At 36.1% G+C, this 20,370-nt stretch overlaps 1 protein-coding gene across 1 annotated transcript; it reads right to left on the bottom strand.

Moving 5' to 3' along the window:
- Positions 1–18,984: 18,984 nt before the first annotated feature.
- LOC146915891 (uncharacterized) lies at positions 18,985–19,329 on the bottom strand. Its single transcript, XM_085721481.1, has one exon. It carries the CDS (start codon positions 19,327–19,329, stop codon positions 18,985–18,987), a length of 345 nt encoding a protein of 114 aa, XP_085577607.1.
- Between the last annotated feature and the right edge of the window lie 1,041 nt (positions 19,330–20,370).

Raw genomic sequence — 20,370 nt, 5'->3', positions numbered from 1 at the left:
TTCCTAAAAGAAGTACAACAACAACAACAACAACAACAATAATAATAAACGAAGGAGAAAGTCAAAGTGATATTAGTAAAAAATAAAAAATGAGGAAAGTCATATAGAGAAGGAGTGGGGCATCGCATTCATTCTTTAACTTCAATGATCATCATACCCAGATTATTTTTTGGGAGAAAGAATTAATATGTACTTAACGGATGACATGTATATACAAAAACTAAAACCATATGCATATATTATAGAAAGAATTAAATGTAAAACAAATAAGTAATATTATTGAAATATTCGTGAATAAAAATAAATAAAAGAATAACATCCATATGTTAATGTTTATCAAAATTCACTCTAGCATTTTATCAAATACATTGTATGCATATATGAATCTAAAAACGATTTTAAAGTAAAAAAAAATGAAAGATTTGAAGAAGACGTAACAATAAAAATAAACACATTACATGATAACAAAACATGAGAATTGTACTTGCAGTGAGTATAATATCAATAACTAGGGATTAGTTTGTTTTGGTCATGCATTGTGATTGATCCCAAGGTGGGTGTTTATAGCCTTTTTTGGGCTTGTATTTCTGTGACTTAGGCCCTAAGTTACTTAAGCCCTAAGTCACATTTTTTATGTAGAACACGCGCTCTAGATGCTTACAGAAATCCATGAATGCGATGACGAGATTTTAGGACAGAGGGCGCGCCTTAGGGTTAGTTAGCCCTTGTGAAAGGATACTAAACCCTTAATAGAATATTGGCGGTCCACATCCCCCAAGCACAAGTGTTGGGGCAAGTCGAAGTGGTTTGTGTCTAAGTTAACGGTCCAGTTCTGTTCGGCTTTTAGGTTCCACACATCGAAGGATAACTTTTGGGGAACTATATGGTTATATGTTTTTCCCCAAAAGTTATATGGTCCAATATGGGTATAAACTTATACCCATATTGTTCCCCAAAAGTTATCCGTCAACGTGTGGATCCTAAAAGCCGAACAAAACTGGACCATTAACTTGGACACAAGTTTGTCCCAATACTTGTCCTTGGGGAGTTGTAATATTCTATTAAGGGCTTAGTATCCTTTCACAAGGGCTAACTAACCCTAGGGCACGCCCTCTACCCTTAAATCTTGTCACCACCTTCATGGCTGAATGATTATCCGATCTTCGTCCAATAAAGTTGCAAATACTAAGGCATGGAAACATGTGAAATGATTGCGAAAGACCTATTATAAGATGGTAAAAAGGTATGATGCTTCTCTTGTTATAGACACCCACCTTAGGGATGAATTGATTCCCCAAAATCTATTTAAGATGGTATTAGTAAGGTTGGCAAGAATGCTATCTTATATGCTTGATTAGTTCAAGAAATAATAAGGTTTTAATACTTTTTGTTTTTTGGGGTAAATAAGGTTATAATACTTGTTGGTATACATAATAAAAATTAATCTAAAAATTGAATAGAAAGTGAATTGAATCTAAACTAAATGTTTATTTGTATTTGTATAAATTAGAAAGTGCAGTGTAAAGTTAATTTTAACAAGCTGTTATTTCCCCCTGGTTTTGGAGTGGAAAGTACAAGAAATCTAATATGGTTACTAAATAAACATTTGTTCATATCCTATAGAGCTAATTTACAGAAGAATTGTTTGTTTGATGATTGCCTAATCTAGCTTTAGCAGACATGTTGATGTTTTCCAATATCATTTGATGTAACAAACCAATTGCATCATTCAATTGACCAATGAGGTGCACCTTGTTGCTTTTGATGAGAAGGGTAGTGAAAAAAGACTTGCAATTCCACTATTCTAGGCTTCTAGGCCGAAAACAATGAGCACGTTGAAAAAGCATTTTCCTTTGTCTACACCATTCCCTCTTTCTTCAAAAATTCCTTCAACACCCAAAAAATGGAACCGTATCATCACTTACTTGTTGTAGTTTGAGTAGGTCTATCTAAACTACCAACCACACAACAATAAATTCTCCTCTTCAGTACTCCTCAAATCCAAAAAACTCCACCTTCTCGATCGTACTAATAGTCGGCCCATTAAGGAAAGGTCAGAGCCAAGGTCACCGCGGCGTTTAAAACTAAACACATTATCGCGATAATAATGGTGGATATTAAATCTCATGATCTTATTATTCATGGGAAGTGGAATGATAACTTCACAAGAACAATAAGATGATAAGATTTAATATCTAATGTTTCTATCGCCATAATGTTGTCAGTTTTAAATGCTGCTATGACCTGGACGCTGACCATTCCTTGGTCAATTTAGTTTATTGATAAATACAATCCAACCTATTGGAGTTGGCGGGACCTCTATAAATAGGATCGAGAGAGATTCGTTTTTGGATTGAATGAGTAGTGAAGCGAACAATTTAGTGTCGTGAGGTTAAGGCAGTTAGTTTAATCCTCTCTAAACTGTATGGGTGAACAAGTAAGTGTGATATCTATCTATTATTATATCCATTAAATTAGACCTTCAAGTTTTCTGATCGACAAATCATCCATTTTGATCCCACATACCTCAATTTTCTCCACATAAGAGAATATTGCAATGTGGCATATCTCAAATCACACTCGTCTTGCTCTTCTCTATTGGGTTTATCATTATCATCCTCCAATCTTCAAATTAAATATTTGTGCGTTTCCTTCTTCTGAAAATAGTATTTTTTTTTAGGAAAGATTCCAGATCCAAAGTATTTTTATTTTAGCAAAGATACTTACTTTAATTTCTTCTATTATAAAAAAATAACTTAAATAGAAAAAGAAAATATGCATGAAATCTGATGGGATAATGGACACAACCACCAGTGAAGAAATGGAAATATCCCAATTTGATATGTAGAAACTGAATAATAGTACTTTTTTAGCTTACAAGTTCTAAATTACATCTCTCTCTCTCTCTCTCTCTCTCTCTCTCTCTCACACACACATATATATGTTTATGTTTATGTGTATTGGTTTTACCATCTAAAAAGTCCTAACGGCAACTTGTTATCCTCTTGCTTTCTATTAAAAGTTTCAACAACATAGAAAATTAAATATGAATTGTGTTATCCACTTATCCTCAATCTGATTGTTGCGAATTCGATGAAAAAAAACAACTCACACCAATAACAACTTGATGTGTGGAGCAAGGGATAATTAAGCAACCAAAATCAAAGTGTATGGAACAATTATAATCACAAGCCAAAAGTAGAAAAACAGCGAGAGAGAAAAGAAGAAGAGAGAACACAAAAGAATTTGTTTACCCAGTTCGGTCCAAATTGACCTAGTCTGGGGGAGAGAGCAGCCCTCCGTTTCACTATACGATGAGTAACGTTACAAAAGAGAATTCAATGGGTTGCAAGAATAAGTCTCCCGCCTAATTCTACCCAAATCCCAGCCTCTTCCCATAACCAAGAGACTCAATCCTAATAGTGTTTCCCAAGGTGAATCAACCCTCAAACCTAGTGTTTGTTCCAAAGAGACAAACTTTATACAAACCCTAGTTTTGTTGTTTCCTTTCTAAACCCTTGTTTCAGCCCCCTCTATCTCAAGGTTTACACTGATACAATGCCTATATTTATAGTAAAAGAATCCTCAATAAAACTGGAACAAATCTAGGCCCGAAAATACGTTTTTTCCAGATCGGCCACCGATTTTTCCAGAACCAACAGACAAAGAAACAAAGTCCAAAATCGGCCACCGTGCTCTGAAAATTGGCCTCCGATTTGTACTTTCAGCAAACATCAATTTTGGCCTCCAAACTCCGGTTTTGAGTCACTTTCACAACAATCTCCACCTTGACTCCAAATTAGTGATGATACCAATTTAACATCAACACCTTGCTGCTCTTTCCCTTGCTTCCCACTACACCAAGTAGCTCCACAAGTTTACACCCTAACCCCTTCAGCCATTGGAATGTCTTCCGCCTTCTCGAAGGTACTTGTAGTCCAACTACGCTAGGAATTTAAGCCTTTACCTCAACCTCTTCAGCCATCAGAACGTCTTCCATCTTCTCGAAGAGTCTTTGCAGTCCAACTACACTAGGAGTTTTAGGTAGTTCCACAAGCATTCACCATGACATCTTCAACACAGGACATCTCCCGTTTCCTTGAAGGTCTCCTTGCATTCAATCACCCTTGGCCTTCTTTTAGAGTAATCCCACAAGTTGTGCTATCCCTATAGCACCCAAGGTCCTCCATAGTCGTACCATTACCAGTGTGTTCAACTCCACCTCAAGCTGAGCATACTCTACCTCAACTAGCAAATGCGTACATGCCACTATGTCTTCAACCTTGAAACTCCACCTCAACAGGTAGATCATGAGTATTGTTGCCTCCGCCTCTCCAGACTGATCATGAGTATTCTTACCATCGCCTCTCCAGGCTGATGTTGAGTGTTTAACGTCTCTCCAGACGACCACCGCTCCACTAGGCATCAATCCCAAGGTGACCAACATCACCTTCATCCTCCAAACAACACCACACCATTAGAGCACCTGCATCCTCACAACCCTCAGTGACAATTTGTGCGGAGTTACCATTAATCTCCGGACAATCCTTTATGAAGTGACCCATCTTGTGACAGTTAAAGCATTCAGACTTTGACTTCTTACCACTCTTTCTCCGGTTACCTCTACCTCCACCATTCCCTCTTGAGACACTTAGGCCTTCACCGTTTTCATGAACTCTCAAGTCCTTGGACTTGGTCAACTCCTTGGTTCTCAAAGCCGCTTGAACTTCTTCCAAGGTAACAATGCCTTCTTTGCCATAGAGCATGGTATCTTTGAACGATTCAAAAGATTTCGGTAGAGCACACAACAAGAGTATAGCTTTATCTTCATCCTCAAGTTGCACCTCAATATTCTCCAAGTTATCAAGGATTTTGTTGAACTCTGTAAGTTGCTCCATGATGGCCTTTGACTCCACCATCTTGAATCAGTAGAGTTGTTGCTTTAGGAATTGCCGATGAGCCAAAGACTTTGTCATATACAAAGATTCCAACTTTGCCCACATCGATGCCGCGGTTGGTTCCTTTGCTACTTCTCTCAAAACTTTATCTCCGAGGCACAAGACAATGGCACTCTTAGCCTTGTCCACCATCTCGGTCTTCTCCGCTCGTGACATGGTGACCGGTAACGATCCTTCACCCTTCAAAGCTTTCTCACACATTTGCTGTATTAACACCGCTTCCATCTTTACCTTGCATAACCCAAAATCTTTATCACCGGTAAACTTCTCAATATCCTACTTCGAACCCATGGTACTAGATTATCCTTTGACCCTTGCCCCACGGTGGGCGCCAATTGTTGCGAATTCGATGAAAAAAAAACTCACACCAATAACAACTTGATGTGTGGAGCAAGGGATAATTAAGCAACCAAAATCAAAGTGTATGGAACAATTATAATCACGAGCCAAAAGTAGAAAAACAGCGAGAGAGAAAAGAAGAAGAGAGAACACAAAAGAATTTGTTTACCCAGTTCGGTCCAAATTGACCTAGTCTGGGGGAGAGAGCAGCCCTCTGTTTCACTATATGATGAGTAACGTTACAAAAGAGAATTCAATGGGTTACAAGAATAAGTCTCCTGCCTAATTCTACCCAAATCCCAGCCTCTTCCCGTAACCAAGAGACTTAATCCTAATAGTGTTTCCCAAGGTGAATCAACCCTTTAACCTAGTGTTTGTTCCAAAGAGACAAACTCTATACAAACCCTAGTTTTGTTGTTGCCTTTCTAAACCCTTGTTTCAGCCCCCTCTATCTCAAGGTTTACACTGATACAATGCCTATATTTATAGTAAAAGAATCCTCAATAAAACTGGAACAAATCTAGGCCCGAAAATACGTTTCTGTTTTATTTTCTGCTGTCAAATTCGGCCACCGTGCTCACCAAATCGGCCACCGATTTTTCCAGAACCAACAGACAAAAAAACAGAGTCCAAAATCAGCCATCGTGCTCTGAAAATCGGCCACCGATTTGTACTTTCAGCAAACATCAATTTTGGCCTCCAAACTTCGGTTTTGAGTCACTTTCACAACACTGATAAATTTTGCACTAGTCATACGAACAGTTATTTATTGCTAACACGGTAGAACACTGCAGAGTGCAATGTAAAATAACTAGCATAGCATCGAGAGAAGTGATTTATATTATTGACTAGGATAGCATAGCATACAAGGCTGAAAGCTCAGGTTTGCAACATCAGAACAAAAGATGCATTCACAACTCACAAGTAAGTGTTCATGTTCTATCTTTAATGCAAAAAATGAAAAGTAAAATATTCCCCTTTTGGTTATTAGTTTTCATTAAGAGCAACCTTTTTGCATGATGCACTATGCCAAATTTCTTATAAATGATGACAACTATAGCAAACTTACATTGGAGTGAGCATGACATGGTATTGGATGAACTAAAACTTAGAGTGCATCAACTATAAAACCAACCGAAAAATAATCTCAAACATTAAAATCATTAATAAAAAAGTCTTAAGGATTAATTATTATTGTTATTTTATAGCATTATTTTTTTTATAATAACCAATGACTATATCATTAAAAATGATGCATGTATTTCTTCAAAAAAGAAGTTAATATAAACATTTTTATCTTCCTATAAATATGGCAGTACTAACTTTTTTTCCTTTAAAAAAAAGAATTATATATTTTTTACACACAATTTCACCTTCTATAATTTTATTCTTTTGTTTCCTTCAATCTCCTATAATTATGCCACTGAAAATGTAGTTTTTATTCATTATTGTTGTGTACTTTGTATCACTTTTAATTATGTCATGTTTCATATGTAGAACACGCGCTCTAGATGCTTATAGAATTCTATGAAGGCGGTGACGAGATTTTAAGAGAGAGGGCGTGAAAGGATACTAACCCCTTAATAGAATATTGATGGTCCACAGCCCCCAAAGCACAATTATTGAGACAAATCAAAGTGGTTTGTGTCTAAGTTACCGGTCCAATTATGTTCGGCTTTTAGGTTCCACGCATTGAAGGATAACATTTAGGGAACAATATGAATATATGTTTTCAAGTAGTATGTTTTAATAAACATAACGTTGCGATAATAACTTCTGCCCCGAACACACCCATGCTCGTTGGGTTTATACCCCGTGAAACCCAACCATCTGGATTTGGCGGGGCGGCTTTGAGGACCACAAATAGACTCGATTTTGGTCTATTATATGTGTAATATAGGGTTGCGTTCGAAGTAGGGAGGTCTTTGAAGACGACGTATCTTATTATGTTTTGGTTGGAGTAGGCCGCAGATGAATCAACATGCTAAGTTTTAATAAGAGACATAGTATAAAAGAACACATGAATAAGTTTAAGCTTGTTCATGTGTTTTTTTATACTATGTCTTTTAGTGAAACTTACCCTGGATGATTCATACATGGCCTGTTCCAACCAAAACATAACAAGATACACAATCTGCAAAGACCTCTCAACTTTGAACGCAACCCTCTATTACACATGTAATAGATCAAAATCCAACTTTGAACGCAACCCTCTATTACACATGTAATAGATCAAAATCCAGTCTATATGTTGTCTTCATTGCCTACCCGCCAGATTCGGATGGTTGGGTTTCACGGGTTATATTCCCAGCCGACATGGGTATGTTGTGGGCGAAAGTTATTGCCGCGTTTAAGAAGGAAAACATTATGTTTATTAAAACATACTACTTTAAAACTTATACCCATTTTATTCCCCAAAAGTTATCCTTTGACGTGTGGATCCTAAAAGCCAAACATATATGGTCCCTTAACTTAAACACAAACCACTTCGCCTTGTCCCAAAACTCGTGCTTGGGGGCTGTTGGACGTCAATATTCTAGTAAGGGCTTAGTATACTTACACTCTTTCCTACAATCTCATCATCGCCTTCATGGACTTCTAGTAGCTTCTAGAACGCGTGTTCTATATAAGAAACATGACATAGAGCTAATGTTACGTAGGGCTTAAGTCACGGAAATACAACCCCAAAAAGGGCTATAGGTCCTCGCCTTGGGATCATTCTCATGGCATGATCAAAACAGACTGAACCCTAGTTATTGATATTGTACTCACTACATGTACAATAACAAAAAGGGATTTTTATACCTTTGATATAACAACATCACTGTCTGCTAACCATAAAAAGTCTTCACAAGTCCAAAGCAGTTTTGGCTTCATCTATCTTAGTGTTCTCTTATATGGAATTAATATTGGGAAAAGTGAATCATGAAGCTAAACACTTCATATCATAAATAACCATGTTTCAATTTTCTGATATCAAAATTGCCCAATGTAATTTGGCATAATATTCTGCTTGCAATTACAAAGATTTGCAGGTCGGTGAACTATCATTTGGAGAATACAACAACCATCAAATCATGTACATCCAAAACATATAATCAGGGATTAACTGCTGTTGTGTTTGGTGTAGTGGTAAAGTTGACTGCGCTTTATTCAGGGATTGACTCTATAGAAATTGATGGTATTTATAATGGTTTCTGGGTAGTTTTTTTTTTTGGGATAATATGGTTTCAAGCTACTTGTGAGTTAAGGAGAGTGGAAAGACATGCATTCTTCCTCTCTCTCTCTCTCTTTTTAGTTATAATTTTTGAAAAAATTTAGTATCAAAGTTATTTGGTGGAAAGACATGAAGAAGTAGATGCAATTAAAACTATTGAGAGGCTCAAAAAAAGAGGACAAAAGAGGGGAATGAATAATTTTGTATCAAAATCTTCATCTTTTCTCTATTATAATTTATCTGGACTTTTGTTTTGCAATCTGGAAGAGAGTTCTTTGTGCATGAAGACATCATAAAAGTGTAAAATATTAATATCACAAGCATAATTGTGTTTGATTGCGCCTTTACTTCTGCCAACACTGAAGTAGAGGCATGTGATTTATACCAAGATGCGGTGGGTTAGTGAAGTTAATTTAGGGGAATAGCATGTTGGAAGTTTGATTTGTTATGTCACTTATCTTAGTGTTGGAGAAGGATGATATTGTGGTTTGGAGTGATTGATTTAGCCAACAACAAGGTTAAGGATCTGCTTTAGCTAAAAGGTGTGGGTGTTTACGATATGCATAGGAGTTTGTCATGTAGATCCCTTTGGACTTCAATCTTTATGTACAATGTGAGTTGTACAATTATGTTTGATGTTGGTTTTGGGGTTCAAATATGTATCATGGACAATTTGACATATTTTACATCAATGTGTTCTTTATTAATATTATTATTGGTTTTTTTGACAATAATTGTTATTTTTTGTTTTGATGTGGTAGTTTCTGATAGTTGTTACATATAACTTTTTATATGTTGAGCAAATGTGGATTTATCTACATGATGAAGACACACGTGAAAGTAATATATTTGGAGTTTGGATTACAGTAAAGACAAATTTATTTACAATTTGTATGTTAGTGATGTTCATGTTTCTATCTCTACTACTACAATAAAGATGAATTTATTTAAAAGTTGAATGTTGGTGATGTTCAAGTTGAATGAGAATTACATTGATTTTTTCCTTTTGTTTTTGTGCAGATATGTCTAGGAACCCAAATAGACGCATATTGGGGAAAGAGACGATAACTAACAGCGCCCGCCATGATATGATGGCTGCAAACTCACATGTGACAAAGAGGGGAAGGGCGCGTAGGAACATTGATGGTGTAGCAAAAATCCCAATATCAGGAGTATCAGGCCCAGCTATAGAAGCATTATTAGCCGAGTTGATGAGTCGTTGTGTCAAGAGGGGTTGAGCAGCGAGGAGTTGTATTAGGCTTTGCGAGATGTGAAGGGAAGGTTCGTACCAGTATTGACCAGGAAGCCAAGGAGGCGGGAACAGCAGGCGGAGTAATTCCATTTGCAAGACTTTCTATTAGTTAGGCTTTGTTCGTTTTTAGGATTTGTTGTCAGTTCCACTTTCAGGCTTTGTTCGTATTTTGATGACATTTGTTCGTATTTTGTATTTGGTACTGATATGGGTACATTTCCTATCGTATCGTAGTATTTTGCGTTTATTTTTCTTATAATGTAAATAATTCGTATGTTGGTAATTTATTATTGTTGATTTGATAAAAAAATGAAAACAGAGAATTTCTTTAGTGTAGGTTTTGGCCACAACAGGTATTGCATTCAGTACGCAACGTCAACTAACTGCAGTTGTGACAGCGGAAGCTAGTTTCGTTGTAGTGTTTTTTTGTGTGGATGGGAATCCACCGACACTTTCTAGGGTGCATAACCCACATAAAGTTCTATAAATGACAGTGTTGTTTTCATTGTCTCAAACTCAACACTTACTGCATAATAATTAATTTTTTTTTACTAATGTGGTGATGGGAGAGAAGGTATTTAAACATTCAATGGTTTGAACATCTTTGAATGTGAGAAAAACACAAGAAGGGGGGGGGGGGGTGAATTGTGTTAGTTTTTTCTTCGTTTTCTCCTAAGCTGAAATTACTGTTCAGAAGCAGATAGGGTTCAGCTTATGAAGTAATGTTCAGGATCTAGTTGCATCGGATAAAATAGAGAGAGAGAAGAAAGATACAAAGCAATTATACAAGTTCCTTCCACAAACCGGAAGTAGTCCCCCTTCTCACTTCCAATGAGAGTTCACTAAAATGTAATATCTGATTACAACTGCTTACTGCTAAAACTAGAAAGAGACTTCAAACTACTCAAGCACAACTGCAAGAGATTTCCTATGCTCAAGCACAACTACAAGAGACTTCCAATGGTCAAGCACAACTGCAATAGACTTCTATTCAAACAGAATTACAAAGAAATTTGTTTGAGGTTGAACACTTGATATACAATCAGTGGTGTTCACAATACAAATCAGATACAGACTCTTAAGACTCTAGAATTTCTAAAATATGAAAGTTGTTAAGAAATTCTAAGTGAACTTTGATGTGGAACAATTTCAGCAGAGTTTTGGCACTAGTAAAATTGTTGTATGAGTCTTGCAATTCTTCAAGTCTTCACTCATTTATATAGAGGTGTGAAAGAGATGTTGTTGATTTCCAGCACATCAAAAAGAGTCTTTTGAAACTTGATCAAATCACCATTGATCTTTTGCCTGATTTGGTTATTGTCCTCTGAAGGATCAATTTCAAGTCCATTCCAAGTCTGGAGGTGCACTGGTGCAAGCATAGCTGTTGTTCTTGTCCTATTGCAGACAAAAAACAGAGTAGTGGAGGTAGTGGTTGTACACTTTGTACAATTGTCCTTTTGCAACTCTCTCCAACGAATAAGCATCCAATGACTTCAAATCCATTTGAATTAGCTGTTGCTTCATGCTTCTAGACTTCTGCAACGATAGGCGTGATTAAAACATTTGAACAGCCTTTGAAGCTTCAAGGCTCTGATGACGTCAGCTTCTGGTGATCAGCTTCTGAGGAAAGTACTTTTGATGACGTCAACTTCTTCAGGACCTCTTGTCTTCAGACACTTTAAACTTCCTTCTTCTTGATTCCACTGCTCTGATTTGTTCTCTCAGAACCTTATTCTTAAAATAAAACATTGAAAATTTTGTCTATGGTCTTGCGCACTTGAACAAATAATAGCATATCCAATTGACAATTTTTAATACCTTGTTATCATCAAAACTCAAAGGGTAATGTTTAAACATATTTTGTTCCAACAATCTCCCCCTTTTTGATGATGACAAACACTAGTATTTAAAAATGTTCAATTGTTGTTAATCTAATTAACAAGTTGACTTTTAGGGTATGAGGTTTGTAAGCTCCCCCTGAGTCTAATAGTCCTTCAAGGTGAGGTTTGTAAGCTCCCCTTGAGTTCTATACAAGTTAATTAAATTTGTCTTTAAAATTGTAATTCAGTCAGAATAATCTCACATTAAAATTAATAGACTAAGAGATGAGAAGATGGTCCTATTAATTCAACTTAATGAAAATTAAATTAATGGGGCTCAGAGCCTGTAAATAAATACTATACAGCTACTCCCCTTTTTATCAAAAACATAGTGAGAAAAAAAATTATATAGATAAGACAGATAATAAGTTCAGAAGCAAAAACATTGTCAGAAGCAAAACATGGTCAGAAGAAAAACAAAGTATTCATATTTAGAAACACAAACAACAGACAAGATAAAAAGTAAACAAGCTAAAAATAAGGTGTGCAATCTAAGGCTTGGCTCGTTTCTAAACCATTTCCATCAGATATCTAATCAAACTGTTTGTTGTTTTTGATTGCCTCTTCATTTCTTCTTTGAACTCATGGTTACTCCTGATAAGATTTTCCTCTCTGATTCTTGCTTCTTCCAGTTGAGCATTTGTCTTTCTCTTGTATGCAGCAAATAACAATCTTTTCTCTTTCTCTTTCTTCAACCATTTGAGATCCAGATTCTTATAATGCATACTTGAAGAAATGATACCAGAAGCATCCAAGAAGATAAGAGTGTCTGATATGTATAGCTTGCTCTTCTCCTTATTCCTGTTGATTTCTATATGCTCCATATTCTTGACAACTTCTGAAAACCATTCATTGAGAGATTTCACAGCTTTATCATGTGCTTCCAAAGAAGTCTTCTGAAGCTCACACATGACATTGTCTACTCTGGTTCTCAATCTTGTCCATTCATTTACATAATCATTCTCAAGGACAAGATTGTTCCTGGTCTTCACTAACTTGTTCAGATCCTTAAAAATATTCTCACACACCTCTTTTAATTTAATAGAATCTAGTAAAAGGGTAGGTGGTAATGAGACTTTTGTAGTTTGGGTAGGTGAACAAAGTTGGTTAGAAGATGAAGGTAAGTCCATGGAAGTGTTGTCAGCATTTTGGGTAGGTTCAGTAGCTATGATGGTTGAACTGTTGACCTCAATAGCATGAGCATTGTTAGGGACAAAAGGTGGATCATCAACACGTTCTAATACATATGGTAAAGATAGGTCTAAAGTAGTTCCAGTTTGAATAGGAATCCCATCTTCAGCATCTGAATTAGATTTTATGACAGCCAGAGAAGATGTGCTTGATGATGAATTCAAAAATCCAGGCATAAACCATTGATTAGGTTGTTCAGGCTCATTTGTAGCCACGTAGGCAGGTAAGGCTACAATGATTTGAGATTCAACTAGTGTTTGATCTCCTGGTACTAGAGTGTTAGTATCAGATGGTTCATGTAAAGGAGACTCTTGCTGAGAAGGTTGTAGAGATTCTGGTCTGTGTTCAGGTTGTTGTTGTTGGGGGCTTTCAAAAACAACTTCATCAGAAGCAATTTCCAAGGATTTTTCTAGGTTTGGCTCAAAACCTGGTAATTCACCTGAATAGTGATTGACCAAATCTTGTAAAATAGAGGGATCACTAGTTTGGGTTGTAGGTTTAGGTTGAGGTTGAGGTGTTGATGTAGAAGCAGGGATGTCAGAATCAGGCACTGCTTGCTCTCTTTTAACTTCTGCATCAGCAGGAATAGTTTGAAGAGGTTGAATGAATGGTGGTTGAAAGGGATGATTAGCAGGTAGTTTAGCACAGACATCAACTCTCATTTGTGCCATTTCACCTATTCTCTCTTGGATAGATGGATACAATGGCACAAACTCATCAACAACAGGCTTTTTCTGGTGCTTGGTAGATGATGATGGAGATAAGGATTTATGTAAGTTTGCATATACTCTATTTAATGGAATATCATCTATGTCTGAAGAGGTTGAAATAGAGGTTGAGTGTGAGGAAGAGGTTGAACTAGATTTTCTTTCTATTTCATGATTAGAAGTAGTGTGAGAGTTAGTGTTACCTCTTGTTGCTTCTGAAGCAGCAGCTTCTGAAAAAGTAGCTTCCTCCCACTGAGCATCTTCAGCAGTCTTCAATTTCTCATCTGCCACCACCAGATCTTGCAAATTCCCAGTTAGCTCAATTACCTTTTGAGCATGTTCAGCTGATGATTCCTTTAGCAAAGTTTCAACAGGAACCTCAATTTCTCTGGCAATATCAAGTGCTTTTTGTAAAGCAGCAGCATCATCAACAGTTTTCTTCCTTCTAACTTCCCTAGTGACCAACTCAGTTGCAGCTTCTACTTGATCATCCTCTTCCATATCATATGCAGAAAGCTTCATTTTCCTTACACCATGCTTCCTCTTCTTCTTAGGAATTGATGATTGAGGAGGCAGAGATTGTGGACTTGCCACTACTAGTTCTTTTATTTAGAATCTTAGCAGGTTCTCAGTGTTATACCCTAATTTTGGACCTAAAAATACTGATTCAATTCTTTTTTGCATTACATGTCATTTGAACTGTCTCTGATCAATTGCATCTTTCCCTGCATTTTATTTCAATTTTATTTGCAAAATTCACATGGAAGGGTATTTCAGTCATTTCCTATGTCAAAATTTCTTCCAGTCTTCTAAAATTTTGTTTGAGTCCTTTCAAGGAGTTTGAATAAGCCTCTGTTTCATTCTATGTCAAAGTCCATTTCAAAAACTGCATTTTAGTCATTTTGAGTCAATTTTGCCCCTGGGGGCATTTTGGTCTTTTCATGTGTCAAGACTCTGTTTAAACTTTTAAATTTGTCTCTGAGTCTTTTAACTTTGCTTGTATGAGTTTTGCTTTAATCCCTTGTTAAAAATCCATTTTAAAATTTGCATCTGAGTCATTTTCAGTCGTTTTAGCCCCAGCGGCATTTTGGTCATTTCACACGAAATTTTGGCAGAGAGAGGTTACTTTAAAGTACCTCATTTAAGCCATTGGTTCGTTTTAGTCCGTTTTGTCAAATTTTAATCGTTTCACTTTACGTTTGGTCAAATTTACCATTTTTTAATCCAATTTTATTTCTTTATTTTTATTTTCTTTTAAATCATCAAAATTCCAAAAATTGCATTTTCATCCCTTAAGTCACTTTATTTTCTTTTGGGTCCTTTTCTTTATTCGTTTTTTAAAGTCAAACTTTTTAAATCTTTTGGTCAATTACACTTTAGTCCAGAATCTTAACAATTTTGCAGGTTAGTCCCTTAAAGTCCAGAAATTGCACAAAGGTCCTCAGGCAAATTTTCAGTCCAGTTTCGAATTAGTTACAAGTCCAGAACAGGTGGCAAGCTTTCATTGGCCACCAAGGCCACTTGGCAGCCTATAAAAGGAGCCAATTCATCAATGCAGTATCAGAATCCATACACAACGTGCCAAATCAGCAAAAACACTTTCTCATTTCTCTCTCTTCTCCCAAACAGATCAAAATCATAACCGTTTCTCAAAAACACGAAGAACACAATGAAGAACCCTAGAATTCCAGAACAAAGGATTGAATCGAATTGAAGTGAATTCACTGCAATTCTCAGAGATTCACATTCGAATCTTCATCATCGAATTGAAAAACTGCAATTCAAGCACAATTTCAAAGAAATTGTGCGATCACAGTTCGAAGAAGAGAGTGAAAAGAAGAGGAATTGAAGCAAGATCACAGTTCGAAGAAGAGGAAGATCAAAACACCGATTTATTTTCGATCTCGAAGCTCACCAGAAGAAGCCGAAGCTTGTTCAAGGATCCTTCGTTCGAACCTCAAAAATCCAGGTATATTCAAGAAAAACCTTCTCGTTTTTTGCTTATAATCATCATCGAAGGTTTGAAATCAAGAATAAACGGTGAATCGAAGAATGATTTGAAAAAGATTCGAAGAAATTCGAACGAAACCCTAGAAATGTGAATCGTCCAAGAATTCACCGTTTATTTCATCAATTGAGGTTCAAATCCATAATCAGTGAAGAAAGTAGTTCGAATTAGGGTTTTGCTTCAGAAAAATTCGAAAAGAAAGTTGAAACCCTAAAAAACCGTAAAGATCCAAAATCAAACCTGTGTACAACACGTAGATCGAAACGTTTTGAGCATCCTTCTTCAAAAAACACATAGATCGAAACGTTTCGAACTCTTTCTCTTCAAAAATGTCAAGATCGAACGGTTTGAATGACTTTCTTCAGAAAATAGCAAAGATCGAAGTGTTTCATGTTCGTTCTATGTTTGATTTGAGTGTTGATTCATAGTTTATGAGCCAAAAATCATGTTTGATGTGTGAAAACCATGAACGGCGCCGTTAGGGTTAGGGTGAGAAGAAGAGAGAACGAGAGAAACCTGAGAGAAGAGAGAGAAACGAATGGTGATAATGAATTGGACCGGTCCACCAGCCTTTGTATAGGTGACTGAACCGGTCTGGTTCAGTCTTGGTTCACTGGCTTTACGTCCTGGCCATTAGATCTAGGGGTTGATCCAGTTGGATCAATCCAACGGCCTTCTTTGATTCCTGAAGGATCCAGGATCCATTTCCTCCTTGGGCTTGGGTTTGGGCTTGGTTTTCCTGCGAATTTCCCCTGTTTTTGCTATTTTTGTCACTACTTCTTGCTATTTGCACACCTTCATGCTCAAAAACTTTGTTAAAAATTCCAATTAATTTTTCATGTGTTTTTGACTAGTTTCTTGACTTCCTTGTGATGCTGTTATGTGTTGAATTTGGATAAAAAATAAGTAGCATTTTTTTTCCAATTGTTTATTACATTTGTTAAAACTTGTGAAAATTTTACATGTTCTTGTGATCAAGAAACCTTTAAAAAAAATTCCTAAAAAATTCATGAGTGCTTCTTGATAATTTTGTGACCTTTTAGTGTTAATTTTACATAATAAATTGGTAAAAAATAATGTGGCTAATTTTCTTACTATTTTTATGATATTTTGTGCTAAAAATGAATGAAAATTTGCTTGATTTTAATCCCAATTGCTTGATGAATATTTGCGACCTATACCACTTGATTTCATGGGGTCTTAGCCACTGTTTGTGTTTGATATTGCTGCATTAGTGTGAATCTTGATAGGTTGCTTAGTTTACAAGTTACTTGTGTAAATAATTAATGCAAATATGCTTAAGTTTGTTTCCAAAATGTCAAGATTGACCATGTTGCCTTAATTCCCATTCCAAGATTTGATTCTAAACCTTTAAAAATGTATTGGAATGTGAGAATTATAGGTCATATGGCTCTTGCATTCTACGGACAAATTTTAGTCATGTTTGCATTCATTTTGCCTTTATTGTGATTGGTTTTCTATCCTTTATGTTATAATGTTTCTCTTGCTTTATTTCTTTTGATATTGCCATGTGTTACTAACCATTCCATTTCATGTCTCATATTCATCATAAGCATTCACACTTCATCTTCCTCTCCACCCTATTTCTTGCATTTTAAGTTTCAATTTCATGCAAAAATTAGAATGTAAAGATTTAGGAGTTCTTGTAATATTTTACTTTCATGCAATTTAAATTTCTTGGCAAAGAGGCCATAGAATGTATCTAGGGTATGATGTAATAAGGACAATGGACTCTAATGATGTACACCGACACAAGCACCGACACATGCACACACATCACTATATAGTTAGAATATGCATGTTTAGATGTATGTTTAGGATTGTATGTTTAGATGTATGTTTAGGCTTTACACTTAGAAAAATCAATTTCAAAAAAAAATGTGAATAACATCACCCAAACCATTTTCACAATAAACCTTGGGATCAAAATCCCATTGTATTTTCCCTTTTGTTTTCTTAATCAAAAATTCAATGAAAATAATCATACTTAGACCATATTTTGCAAATTACTAATTCAACCTCACAATTTCATAATCTCATGCCCTTGAGGCCTCTTTCTATTCTTCAAATTCCAATTTTCAAACTTAAAATCAACCAACAAAAACAAAAACATTTTTGGAAGAGAACTACGGTGGATTTGATCCCTTAAACGGGTACGTAGGCAAGGAACAAAATTCCTTCAATTCAACTAAAATAAAAATCCAAAAACATTCTTCTCCCCCCAATTCTTCACTTAGAAACTCTTAGGTTTAAATAAATACTTTCAAATAGCATTTAAAAATAAAGCGCGCGCGTAGAAATTAAAGACGGTTCCTATAGGTTACTATAGTCGTTATGGGTGCCTAACACCTTCCCGTAGCGAAAACAACTCCCGGACCTCAATTCTCAAGGGTTTTGCTTACTTTTTCCCTTCCCAAGAAAAAAATAAGATATCACGGTTTAAAAGGTTCAAACGTAATCAATGTTTGACACCCGAAAACCAAGATAAAACACTCAGTCCTGAACTTCATCTTGAATGGATGGCATATCAAAACCAGTTGCTTGTTCTTGAGGAACATCCTTTGCTTTCTTGGCCTTCTTCTTCTTTGGTTCAGAAGCTTCTTCATCATCATCAGCTTCTGAAGTTGCTTTCTTCTTTGATTTCCTCTTTCTAGCAACTGGTAAAGCACCACCATGCATGGTTTCTAGAATGTCATCATAGTTGATAGTTTCTCCAAATCTTTGCCAGTGCTCATAGACATAATTAGCTCTTACATCAGGAGGATCTTGTTTGTAGATTGGAGGAAAATCATTCATTAAGTTGGATAGAACAGATGATTCCTTAAGATCAGTCTTCAACTTGAAAACATCTTTTATCATCTTCATATGTTTCAAGGTGCTACCATTGATGCATCTGCCAGTCACTGTGCCCAATTGATGATCATTGACTATCTTGGACTGCTTGACTGCCTTCAGGATTCCTCCTTGATGAAAGATTTCTGACAATAATATTCCATAAGGAATGTAACTTCCGCTCTTGTCCTGACTTTCTTTTAGTGCCCACAACATGTGATAAAAGATGTACTTAGGCACATTTTCTTTCTCTTGAGTTATGATAAAATGCAGGAACACTCTGTGTTCTAATGAAGGTTAATCCACCCCTCCACCTTTGGGTAGAACACATTCAGTCATTATCTTCTGAAGCATCTTGTGTTCCTTCTACATATCACAGTACTTTCCTTTCTTCATGTTGTTGAACATAGTCATGTTCACAACCTCTATCCAAGGACTTGTATTGTTATCCAGATTCTCTTCAAAAGAACCTTCAGCTTCTCTTCTACATGCCCTTGCAATGACTTCTTCTGAGATAGAAACAGGGATTCCCATGATACTTGAGCGAATCTCTGTACAGATGAATGGTTTCAAACCAAGTTATTCTCTGATCTTCCCTTCAAAGCTAGGATCAATCAGAAGCTTTTCATGCTCTTCCAACCTAGCAGCATGAATATCATAAATTTTAGCCCTGACCCAGAAATGCATGACCATATTTTCATACATAGGACCATTCAGCATGCAGAAGTAACCATCCAAATCTTGAGCATGAAAGAAGTTTCTGAGCTCACAACCAAGATGAGCTAAGGAGATGAAATCCACAGGATTCTCCACTTGAACTGTCAATTCCCATTCCTCTAGGTTCATTGTTCTTCCTTTAATCTGATATGATTTACCCGTAGCTATTTGCATGGAGGTTTCTTGATTTGAACTTGAAGTTGCCATTGATACTGATGAGAGTTTTAGGGTTCTAAGGTTTTGATTTTGAAAAAGATGATTTTTGCAGAGATTCAATCTAAAATCAGAAAATGTATGATGTGAAGTGAGTAGTGTGTGTTTTTGTCAAAGTGTTTTTAGCAAAAACGATTGCAATTCAGAAGGGGACAAACAAACACAGCATTAATGACTTAGGGGGTACGAGATACTACATTCAAAGCATAAATTCATCATTGCCCTCTTACGTTATACGCCAATACACTTAAGACACATAAGAGTTTCTCAGAGTAACTGCCACCAAGTTAGTGGGATAGATGCTACCAAAAAGTAACTTCCAACATTTCGATAACACTGCTATTCAGAAGCACAAAATCCAACTTCTGGAGTTCAGATGCTGATGTCATCTTCAGAAGCACATCTTCCTCAGAACCTCAATTAAGAGCTTCTGATGGACTATAGCTTCTGAATAACTTCAGAACCTAAATTCCTCTTCAAAGACAAGCAATTTAATCCGTCACAAAGTGCATGTTCAAATTTTTCTTTATAAAATCAAATCTTTCCACAGTTAAAGGCTTAGTAAATATATCAACCCATTGATGTTCAGTATCAATGAATTGTATATCTAAAATTCCTTTTTGAACATAATCTCTAATAAAGTGGTGGTTGATTTCAATATGCTTGGCCCTTGAATGTAGAATTGGATTCTTTGACAAACAAATAGCAGCAGTATTATCACAATAAATGGGAATACTGTTAGCATTAATCTGATAATCTTCCAATTGATGTTTCATCCAAAGTAGTTGTATACAACATTTTGCAGCTGAGATGTATTCTGCTTCTGTTGTAGACATAGCAATAGGTTCTTGTCTTTTGCTAGCCCAGGATATCATATTCTCACATAGGAACTGGCAATTGCCACTGGTTGATTTTCTTTCAATCTTGTCACCATCACAAAATCCAACCAACTTATAATCTAAGGATTTCTTATAGAGGAGTCCAAGATTTGTTGTTCTTTTCAGATACCTGAAGATTCTCTTAACAACTGTTAAA

This window comes from Medicago sativa, chromosome 6, assembly GCF_051527215.1.
Source record: "Medicago sativa cultivar Bolivia chromosome 6, Bolivia_mono, whole genome shotgun sequence".
In the NCBI taxonomy this organism is placed as follows: Eukaryota; Viridiplantae; Streptophyta; class Magnoliopsida; order Fabales; family Fabaceae; genus Medicago; species Medicago sativa.
The sequence above is the reverse complement of the archived record's forward strand: the minus strand, read 5'-3'. Positions and strand labels throughout refer to the sequence as shown.